The sequence below is a fragment of the Lytechinus pictus genome, unplaced genomic scaffold (assembly GCF_037042905.1).
Source record: "Lytechinus pictus isolate F3 Inbred unplaced genomic scaffold, Lp3.0 scaffold_19, whole genome shotgun sequence".
Classification (NCBI taxonomy): domain Eukaryota; kingdom Metazoa; phylum Echinodermata; class Echinoidea; order Temnopleuroida; family Toxopneustidae; genus Lytechinus; species Lytechinus pictus.
Window position 1 is genome coordinate 2,167,424 of NW_026974140.1, and position 12,005 is coordinate 2,179,428.

Sequence of the window (12,005 nt, forward strand, 5' to 3'; positions counted from 1 at the left end):
GAAAGAGGAAACAGGTACAATCCTCGATTTGCGTGATGCGTTTTGCGAGTATAATCATAATTTACTGTTCACTCGTGGCCTGCACTGGAAAGTTTACGATTTGTTTGTCACTGTGAAGATAAGATTTCTTTCAAAAAGAAGCGTTTGTATACATTCGACGTCTGTGACATCCTGAACCTTTTCAATTTGTGCCGATTTGTTTTTCAGTCACCTAGCTGCTTCTGATTTATGGGACAAGACAAGGTGAATTATTGGATAAGGTTTTGACCAATCTGGCAGTAAAATCTTCGGGTATTACGTGCGAAAAATAGGAAGCAAGGCACGTAAAAGACAATCTAATCAATTTTACTTTGATCGCAGTGCGAGTGACTAAAGCCTGTTTCAAGTCCATGTTCAGCAACATAATATCCCATAATATTATATAAGAAGTCTCCTGATAATGACTTTATCTGTATAACCGAGTGAACCTGTGGGGGCAAAGACCAACCCTATTTTGATATTTCAGGATCTGACGTTTGAGAATCATCTTTCAACGGTCGACATTCGGATATATTTCCTCTCCTCATTTTGTAGTTGGTGTTGGGACGCTTTTAGGATCACAACAATACTCCTACATGACTATGATCTTCCGAATCCTGGTGCTAAAGTTGAAATGAGATCAGCGGGTATAGTTAGAATCAAAATTCGTTAATTAATGCCTTGGAAACAACCTCATTCTTATTTCATAATAGTTTAATTGCATGGTAAGTAAATTATTCTTACTTCATAAGAGTATACAGTGTGTATCCAAAAAAAGGGAAAGTTTTAAAAGTCTATCAAAATTTTGTTTCAAATCATGATATCTATATGTAGTTTGTTGTCAATAGATGTTCTGAAGTCGTATCTTTTAAATGCCCTTAAAAAATAAGTTTCGTTCATGTTTGAACGAACACGGAGTATTTTTGTCAGGGTTAAAAAAAGGCTTGCGCCAAATGGCAGAAAATAAGAATGTATTGACGATCAGACATCTTGCTATAATCAGCAGACTTCCTCTTAACCTTTTCATTATAATATTTGCCATAATTTTCAAAATATGCTTTTATAATCCATTTACAAAGCATAATTTAATTGAATTGTTTTGCGTTTTCATTTAGGCCTATTCCTTCATAAGTGAGAAAAAAACTTTTTGTCAACCCAAGCAAGGAGATTTGCATTTTTAAATTGGGAGAGATTGTTATTCATTCAGATCCTTTTATCATGTGAAACAAAGTTTATGATTCCTTTGAAAGACACGAATCATAATTGTCGAAGGAACATTGATTCCTTGAACAAGTTAATTTGTGTGCTTGACAGGGTGCTGAAAACATTTTGTTTAAGCAGGGGGTGCAGCTGGTCTAAATTTGACACGCAAAAAAGGGGGCTTTCACTAATAAATGATGCTCCTTTTGATTAACAGAAATTTGACCCCCCCCCCCCAAGTTGTTTTCCAGTAAATTTTTATTTCATATTTTCTATTAAAGATATAACAGTTTTTCATGGGGGTACTGTCTATGATGAATAATACGCGCAGTACCCGCATCAGAGAAATCTTGGGGGTGCTTTCAGCACCCCCAGCACACACCCCCGCTTTCCAGGGTCACGGTGCTTGACAGGACATAACAATTCTTACAGGAAAAAAGATTATAATGTCTTTCAAATGCACCACATAACCTTTGTAGCACATTATTACAAGCTCTCCCATTAAAAATGCGAATCCCCTTAATTGGCTTGACATTTTTTTTTACTAATAATGCTAAAAGATAACAAATAAAAAACAATTCAAACAAATAAATAGCTTTGTAAATTAAATATGAAACCATAATAAAAAAAAATGAAAAGGATAAGAGGAAGTCTGCTAATTAGCCGTAGTCTGATGACCAATATTTTCTAATTTTCTGCCATTTTGCCGCAAGCCTCCTTTTGAACCTCCGAAGAAAACGTTCAGTGTTCGGTCAGGCATGAACAAACCTATTTTTTAATGGCATTTGAAAGACAAGACAGAGAATCTATTAACATCAAAATTTAGTTATAACATTTTGAATAATATTGATAGACTTTTCAAAACTGTCCCGTATTTTATACGCACTGTTTTGTTTGATATGCATGTACATGCACGTGTTTTTTTTGCTTTTATGGATGTAAGCATTTTAGAATCAATCTTGTTTACATTTTACCTAATACACACTATTTTAAATTCCTTATTTGGAGAGTTCTTATCAAGGGACCATACCAAAATTAGATTAAACATCTAAATCTTACAGAATGAGAAATCATTATACTTAATGTAATTTTGGTTTGGTTCCTAAAAACAGGCGTTTAGATTCATTGAGATTTAGAGCAAGAGATAACCGAATAATGATAATATGTAAAATGAATGCAATAGAAGCAATTTTTATGCAATTTTTTATCGTATCTTATTTTTCCCTAAAAAGCAAGGACTGTGCTACAAGGGCACCGGAATGACCACCACTCTCTCCAAATTAATATAAAAATGACGAGAAAAAGAAAAAGGAATGAAAAAAGGATAGCCTGTGTACTTTTATTGTATATACCCCCACTTATTTTTATGACGTAATGTTTACTTCTCCCCTACAGAAAAATGTCAAAGCGTCGCCCCTGCCTTAAAATAAAGAAGATATGTCATACTATGATTATTACAATAATAGACATGACATGGAAATAAATTAGAAATGCGTAATAGAGTGTAGGAAAATAACGGATGGCTACCGAATACGATTTTTTTTTTTAGATTAATAAGGGATGCTATAAAATTAGGCAGTTTTTATCTGGGCTAAGTCAACAAACGTGTTCATCAGTCAGACTACTAACTTCGTTAACAGCACTAGCGTACCTACGGGGGGGTCACAACCCATGCAAAGGACGTATCCCTGCCCCCTGAAGACCTTTTTTGCCCCCCCCCCTGACGAGCTTGAAATTTTTTTATTTTTTTTGCTTGTCAATTTTTTTTCTGGTTCGAAATCCTATATACTTGTGGTTGAAGACCTTTTTTTTTTTTTTTGCGTGTCAAATTTAATTTTTAATTTTTTGGCGGACGGTTTTGCCCCCCCTGTGGAAAATCCTAGGTACGCTACGGGTTAACAGAAACTGTTTTGAGAATGCACAACCTTTAAGCATGACTGGAGTTGTCATTGTTTTACCGATTACAAATCAAGGAAACCCATCTATAACACCCACAATTTCATGAGTTTGGTGATCATGAAATATGGTCCATTAAGAAACCGACATAAGGACAGCCTCTCTCAGTATGACATCATCTTTGACAAGACAGTCATGACAAATTGCCGCCAGATATTACTTACCAAATTATCACGAGAGGAGAAGCATCATGTAAAAAGAGAGCGTTTACTGCACACACACAAAAAATAGTAAAGAGGGACACGATGATGAAGGTACTTCTAATATTTCTAAAGGGAAATAAATACTTAAAACATACTTGCCCATAATGTCTACATTAGGTTAATCATCAATTTAGTCTGATACTATGGTACAGGATAGTATTCAATTTTATAAATGAACAATATATTGTTGATAATATGATTTTATTTCAGATTTCAAAACGATAAAAGCAGAATGATATTGCGGTATGTGGTGCTTTGTTATTCACTGTGTAAAGGCATCCATTCTCATGTTGAGAGGATTCCCTTTCCTTTTTAAACATCATTCCTCTTCCGTTCTCATATCAACCATAATCTCTGTCTTTTCCAAGGAATATCTTAGCTAGAGCAAGATGCAACCGTTTCTTGGTAAAGATCATCAGGTCAACGCTCAACACCATCAAGAAGGACCAAGTCCTACTCCTCAAGGTGAAGACAATCCTTTGGAACCGAATTATTTCATTTTCTCCATCACCTTAATCCTTGTATTCATCGTTGTCATTGGCAACAGCATCACAATCCTTGTTTTCAAGAGCACGCCCAAACTGTGTAACCAAACTGGTAAGTAGGCCTAGTATACTAGATAACGCCTGTTGTTTATATGGGAACTCCGGGAGTGTCAAACTATATTAGCAATACGAAAACGGCACTGATTATTACTTTGTTTAAATTATTCAAATAAACATTTTTCTTCCATTTTCACAAGATATTTTTTTTTTCAATAAAAATTATACAAAATCATTCGTCATAAGAGAATATACATGTAGATATAGTACAGATTTCTTGGGCGTATTAATTCCTAAAAGCAATAGTTGTGGCGGAATACACCTCTGACACATATAAACCACAAATATAGACTTAATATAAACAATATGTTGTGATAAACCAGAACATGATATAAACGAATATTTAAAGAATTTAATCCCAATAATAAGAGGGTGCTTACAAAATTACCACACAAAAAGGGTCCATTTGCTTTAATAATAATAATCTGCGTCAAAAATTTGAATTTATCATAAATTATGTTTTATTGAATTTTTTTACAACGTCCCTATTACAAAAATAGCAAATCAGATTCTCTGCAATGCACCCTTAAGTGTGTTCTGAAAATGCTCCATACAATACACTCTCAATATTGTTTTACGAACCTTTAAGTTGCATAATGAACCTACCAACTGTTGGTTAGATAAACAAATACATGCAAATTGAACTCGGATTTTGTAACCAAAAGGTGTTATAGTAACTATATAGGTTTACATTTCAATCATGGCTTAATCAACTTTGGGATTGGTTAAACAATGCTGAGAGTGACAGACTTGTAAAGAGTAAACTTTATCCTTACATGTATTTTCTTAATAATGGTAACAAAGCAGCGACAATAATGGTAATGATGATGATGATGATGACGATGAAGAAGAAGAAGGAGAAGATGAAGATGGTAATAGGAGGAGGAAAAGAAGAGGACGAAGAAGAGAAGAAGAAGAAGGAGGAGAGGAAGAAGAAAGGAAAAGGAAAATAACAAGTCAAAGAAGAATGATACGAAAAATGATAATCGCTATAATAACAAGAATGGATATTTCATAAAAGCTTATGTATTTTCCAAACAAGGATTTTAGAGCACTCAAACAACTCCTAGAACGGAATTAATAAAGATAAACAGACATATAAAAAAATAAAGATTATTGAAACAATCAAGTAAATATAAACAAATTTGCTCTTACGAAAGCAAGGTAGATGGAAATGTTATCTATAATAGATGGTTGTTATCCCTTATTTCATTTTTTTCTGTATTTCAATGAGTTCTGTGTAGCTTATTGCTGAACGCCGTAGTAATCACATCAATGAACTGAAAAATTAGAATTATGGGAGTATCCTTTATCTAATTGTCATCCTTCCATATTCTATTGCGGTTATCATGGTTACAAATATCATGATGTATGGAATTTACAATGACAGGTTTACTTATGAGATTAAACTAAATGACACAAGTAAAATGATCCATATTCCTTAAATAACAAGGCGCCATTCGAAATGCTCTTCGTTTTAGCGTTGCTAAGATCAACGTCCATTTGTTATAAAAATAATGGTCGAAGTCGAAGAGCCATCATTCCTCCGATTATAAGATGTTGATGTGCGTCACAATAATGAAGCTCAATTACACTAGTCAGAGCTAAAACTCAGCCAAAATGATTAAAGAAAGTAATGGGTCATGATGGTGACCATCAAGATCATCATAAATTAAATGACCTTGGTGATAATATAATAGTCATATCCACAATCATCAGCAGCAGCACCATCATCATCATTATCATCATCATCATCATTACCATCATCATCATCATCACCATCATCATAATCACCATCATCATCTTCACCGCCACCGTCACCATTGCAATAGAGCATGAGACGTTAAGGGAATCGCAAGTGGATGTAATCTGAAATAAAAATGTGGCCCATGCAAACAGAAAATGCATTTTGTGCAAATAATTTGTAGGGCTACTTGTCAAAGATCGTGTAAAGTGTTTCGATCAAGTTTCGCTGCACCTGAAGAAGTGCAAGCACTCGTTGTATTTAGAGATAATGTAGCAATCAGACCTTGAATCATCCTTGCCCAAGGTCGATGTCGACACATTGTTTTAATCTTGTTCTGTTACTATCAATTTAAACCCCGACTATACTTGCTGGGTTGCAGTGACGCAAAGAGCATGGAAAAGTCGATGGGTCAGAACAGGATCTGGCGATTGAATATGCTTTACCAAGGCGCTGACGTCATTGGGATGCCACACCGTTTGCTAATGCAATGCCACAAGTTTGTAGAAGTATGTAATGAATGATAAAACGTTAATATCATCGAGAAATAAGATAGCCTATCACTCACAGGAATTAATGTCATTTTTCTTTTTGTTTTCAAGGTTTTTGCTTGATCAACCTGGCCATAGCAGATCTTCTGACTGGAGTCATCTACCTACCCTACAGCCTGCCATGCGCCCTCAACGGTGATTGTCTGATAAGAACGAACCGATATCTCTGTCTTGGTGTAGTTACGGTGTCGTATACGTGCTACAGTGTATCTGTCTTCACCCTCGTCATCGTCATGGTGGATCGTTATCTCCAAATCAGCCGACCATTTCACTACAACGAGATCTTTAGCAAACCTAGAACGTTAGCAACTCTAGTTTCTTTGTGGGTCATGTTGTTTACTTTCACTGCCGGTTTTATTCTCTCTGAGCCGAACATCATCGTTTTCGATGGGACAATTTATCATTGCACTATTGCAGCTGCAAGAAGGGTATCCTGGCCGTATACATATTGCGTGAACATTTTTTGTTTTATTTTACCAGTTTTTGTAATATGTGGCTGCAGTTTCAAAATTGCTATCATAGCACATCGAGCTCGTTCACGCATTGCCAATCAAGAGGCAGCCGTAGCGTCATCAGGAAACTCACAAGCACAGAGACTTCGAGCAATCCGACATTTTCGCAAATCAGAGGTACGCATTGCCATACGGATCTTTGTAGTCGTGGCGGCTTTCATTATTTGTTGTATGCCATTCAATATCGAGTTGTTGTACGCTCGTCGCAGCCAGCACATGTTTCCTGATAAAGTTGCCGTCACCACAATTCTGATGGTCGAAATCAACAGCGCCTTGAATCCTATTATTTACGTTACGAGCTACTCAAAGTTTCGACGTGTCTTCAAGGCCAAGTACCTAAAGTTCTGCAGAAATTCGAATCGAGGAGACTCTGTCATCTGGACGGTGACGAGTCAGCATAGAGACCAGTACACACCGTCACGACGTCGAACTAGTCCACTGACGATGACCAACACGCCTCCTAACAACCGAATGTTCATGATGACAGCAAAATGTAACATAGAAGAAAGAATTGATGAATGCGTAGCTGATCTCGATCTATGACATGAATAACTGTCCACGATTGGTGTTTTCATAAAGCTATTCTTAAGTTACTAGGGAGTCGGGACCCTTGGATGCTGAATCGAAATTCTCAATAATTGTTATTCATTCAGTTAAACTTGATATCCAATCTCTGTTGGTGAAAATTCATATTTTCAAGAATTCAACTGTGTTAGAATTGGAGAAAATCTAGAGTACGTCTTCGAAGGGGAACCCTGATAAAATAATAATTGTAAAAATAGCAGAAAAAAATCATTAACAAATATGTTTGAATGTTGGAGAAAAATCCATCAAAGAATAAATTATTAGAATTCCAATTATTTGAATTGTGACGTCATATGCGAGCAGCTTTTCTACATTTATACATGTATAATTATGTCGAATGGTAAAAAATCAATGAAATTTAATTTTCTCAGAAAATTTAAAATGGGTTTACTGTACATTCAGTATATCAATAAACAATTCATTTCACACCCGTTTCTAAAAAAGAAAACAAAAATAAGTCATCACGAAGCATTAAAAAAAATTATGCATTTTATATTACATGATATATGGGGCAGCTGCTCGTTTAGGACGTCACAAATCCAAAACTTTAAATTCTGATAACTCTCTTAATCTTTTGTGGATTTTCCTCAAAGCTTCACCAATATTTTTTATCATTTTTTATATATTTTTTTGAAATTTTTACAACAAACTTTCCTTCAGGTGCAGTTGTAAAGCTGTAGCAGCTTAATAAATGTCACTCCCAAGAAAAATGGAGATGGCTACAGGTTTCTGAGGGCAAATATAACAAATTAGTTCCTTCATCACTGAGACAGCACACAATCATCTGCACTTCATTCTTTTTTTGTCTCACCTGCATAGCAGAGTGAGACTATAGGCGCCGCTTTTCTGACGGTGGCGGCGGCGTCAAATTGAAATCTTTACTGAAGGTTAAGTTTTTGAAATGAGAGCATAACTTAATAACTATAGGGATCTAGTTCATGAAACCTGGACATAAAATTAATCAAGTATTACTGAACATCCTGTCTGAGTTCAGGTCACATGACTAAGGTCAAAGGTCATTTAAGGTCAATGAACTTTGGCCATTTTGGGGGAATATGTTAAATTACCATAATAACTCTGAAATTGTATTGGTCTAGTTCATAAAATTTGGACATAAGAGTAATTAAGCATCACTGAATATCCTGTGCGAGTTTCAGTTCACATGATCAAGGTCAAAGGTAGGTCCAAGAACTTTGGCCATGTTGGAGGTAATTATTAAATTGCTGTCATAACTTTCAAAGTTTATGGATATGGTTTATGAATTATGGACATAGGGGTAATCAAGTATCACTGACAAGTCTTAGGTCACATGATCAAGGTCAAATGTCATTTAGGGTCAATGAACGTAGTCGTTAAATGAATGGTGTTTTTGTTAATAATTATTTTATAGTAGTTTTCAAAGTCACCACTGCTGCTATATTGAATCGCGTATTGCAGGTGAGACTGCCATATAGGCGCTCCACTTGTTTGTAGAACTAATTCATATTATATAATAGCGCTTTAGGTTAAAATTATATTGTGTTGATAATTTCAAATTAATAAATTATGAAAAAGTCAACATTACCTTGAGCATAATTAAGAAAATCTTTGATTGAAGTGTGAGTAAAAAGGGACTTAAAGATAAATTTTGTAAGTGGGTGAGGGTGCATGTGGAGACTGGGATGAAAATCGAGGTGTGTGTGTGTGTGTGGGGGGGGTATGCGTGTATATATACAGTAAGTTTGTAATCATGCTTCTGGGGACATTTTCTTACCTATCAACCGCGAGATGTCCTACAGCCGGGGACGTCCCCGATTTTCAGATAACATTGCCAATAATTTTCATCTCATTTAAAATCGTTTCATCTAATCATCTCATGATTTGTAAAAAGCTCCCGTTCAGTCGATTAACCTCAAGTTGTGTATGTAAGGCGGTATCTAAGCGTCCCCCGTTTTGCGGTATATATATGCTCACATAATTTCAAATTCTAATTTAAGAGTGTATAGACCGGAAACACATGTCCCCATACACCTTGGCGATTGACAATGGGTCCCCGATTGCCAAGACGATGTGTTGTCATTAATAAAGAGAGAAAATATGCTGATTAAAAAAGAATGATAATTAAGCCAAAATGAATTTAAGGAAATTGATAGGAGCAAAATTCGGGAAGAGTAATTATCCTTTCGTTTTATTTAAAGACACAGACTAGAGTTGGTGAAAGTATTTTTTAAACAATAACTACCTCACACCCACATATACCCTCCCACAAGGCACACACGTACATACATCACTAAACATAGGCGTCATCAATTTTTACATCGTCCATCAATTTCTGAGAACTATGCGCACAACATCGTATTGAAATAGAATATCCCTCCATTAAAAGAAATTAGTGAAATATTATTCAGTTGGAATCTCCTGTATTTTACCATTCCGTTTGCTTATATTCATGTGTTATCAGAATAATCCGGTGTTCATGGGGTTACGGTTATCTTTTTGGTCTGTTTCACAAACTACATACAACCAGATAATCCGATGTTCAATCGGTCATATGCTTTTCGCTCAAAATAGTGTCGTTAATATTAGTCTTCTCATTTCATAGACCTATACTTGTCAGATATCGGATGTTACACCAGCCGGAAATGCATATTGAGGTGAGAGCATTAAATACTATTTCCGAATAAATAAGATAACTTTAATGTGAACCTTTTTTCCAGAACTACCATATATGCATATGCAATGACATGCATAATGTGTGTATTAGCATGATTAGTGTTGTGTTAAAGAGAGTCTCGGACGAGATTCTTAATAAAAGTCCCGAGCGACCGAAGCGAAAGAAAATTGGTTCATATTTTCACTAAAATCTTTCCTGCGATAGATTTTGACACGATATTCAGAAAAGAACATTATATTTTACACTTTTCAGGTCTTTTTTTCCCCGAGGGGGGGGGGCACTCGACCAAAAAAGTGGTAGGGGTGTGCCGCGGGCGAGACAAAAAACGGGGGCCTTGGAGCGGGCTTATTGTAAAAAGGAGGGTCCTCGGAACGGGCTTCGGAACTACAAATGTTTGTGAAAACGGGGGTCCTATTGGAACGGGTCGCCTGCGCGCGTGTGCATCCCAATGGAACGGGCATACATGCATGCAGCTAGTACGGCGCACGGGCGCCGGCTGCGCTAGCGCAGAGGCGATGGTCGGACAGCGCTCTCCGGCCGCTTTTCACCAAAATTGCGGCATCGTAGCAGATCAATGCGACCGGAACGGCGTAACGGAAAATATGCGAAGCTTTGGAGCGGATATCTTTCTTCTTTTTTCTCGATAAGAAGAAAATGCTATGCTTTGGAGCGGCTTTCTTTATTCTTTTTCTCAATAAGACAAAAATGCTATGCCTTGGAACGGAAATTTGAGTGTAAAAATGGGGGTCCCCTCCGCGGCACATACCCACTATGCATTATATACTGAGTGCCCCCCCCCCGGGTTTTTTTCCTCCTACTCTTTTTGTTCTTGGTCTGACAACTTTTGGTTGCCTTATTTTGTACGACAGTGGCATGTTGGGGCGGATCGAGCCCCCGCCCTCTCGAGATTCAGTCCTTTTGAACCTTAAAGATGGCCGCTATTTTTCAATCAAAATAATCACGGGTATATAGCATTTTCTTTTTTTGCAAAACACATTACTTCAACAAAGTGGCGTAATAAACCAAACATTTTTTTTCGGGGGGTGAGCACAAAACGGGAATATAAAACGGCACGAGCAAGCGAAGTGAACGAGAAAATTGTTGGCCTAGAAGAAATGAGAAATAATCTAAGTAATTTTAGATGAAAGAGGAGATTCTAAGCTTGACAATGGTATAGGTAATTTTTGAATTGCATTTGTGATTAAGTTATGATAAATCATCGATAAATCTCGGTTTCGTTTTTTGTGGGACGCACTGAATATATATATATTATATGTGAAAGAAATGGATGAAGAGAACAATGGTAAAGGTTCCCCAGAGCTATCTGCCATTTGGAAAAATTGGTGATGCCGAAAAAATGTCTCTGCCGGGAGTTGCCAAAGCTGTTGTACATGTATAATTTAGGAATTCATGAAGAGCATACATATCTCACCATATGCTGATTTTGTTAGAATTACAACGAAACACATGAAGCACTTTTTGAAGTCATTGCTATCATGAACATGGTATGCATCTCTCTAATCAAATTAATATTGAGAGCGCGAGCTGAAAATTTTTGAAATTCAGACCTGATGAGGGGTATTCTAAGGCTTTATCTTAAGAATTCCCTAAAACCATACGTATATCTAACAAATCAAAATTGATGCGAGCTGAAAATTCTTGAAATTCAGACCTGAAGAGGCGCATTCTAAGCAGCGGCGTAACAGGGGTCGGTGGCCAGGGGGGGGGGGGGGGGGGCAAGAGCCAAAAAATTCCCGGTCATATCATGGAACAGGCAATGGCGTCATAAGGCAAAAATTTTGAGGGGGCGATATGGCGTATCTGGCAAATATATATATAATAGCAAGCGAAGCGAGCGAGCAAAAAATTTTGACATATTTTTGTGCATATATCAAATTTTGTGATAGATTTTGACATATAAAAAGATGATATATTTCACCCTCCTTTCTTTCCTTTTTTCTCTCTTTTTTTTTGTACGCCA

At 36.5% G+C, this 12,005-nt stretch overlaps 1 protein-coding gene across 2 annotated transcripts; it reads left to right on the plus strand.

The window, feature by feature from the left end:
- Positions 1–2: 2 nt before the first annotated feature.
- On the plus strand, positions 3–8,933 carry LOC129260044 (trace amine-associated receptor 7d-like). Of its 2 annotated transcripts, XM_064114382.1 has the most exons (3): positions 3–743; positions 3,746–3,974; positions 6,326–8,933. In XM_064114382.1, the coding sequence occupies exons 2-3, from the start codon at positions 3,767–3,769 to the stop codon at positions 7,327–7,329; spliced, it is 1,212 nt and encodes a 403-aa protein (XP_063970452.1). In that variant the 5' UTR covers positions 3–743; positions 3,746–3,766; the 3' UTR covers positions 7,330–8,933. The 2 variants fall into 2 exon arrangements, with proteins under 2 accessions (XP_063970452.1, XP_054754112.2); XM_054898137.2 differs by lacking the exon at positions 3–743 and having other exon boundaries at positions 3,715–3,974; positions 6,326–8,926.
- Positions 8,934–12,005: the final 3,072 nt, after the last annotated feature.

Bases quoted from the DNA above. Each gene is read 5' to 3' on its own strand.
- LOC129260044 (XM_064114382.1), top strand. From the start codon at position 3,767: ATGCAACCGTTTCTTGGTAAAGATCATCAGGTCAACGCTCAACACCAT. The intron at 3,975-6,325 runs GTAAGTAGGCCT...TTTGTTTTCAAG, and splicing joins CAAACTGTGTAACCAAACTG to GTTTTTGCTTGATCAACCTG.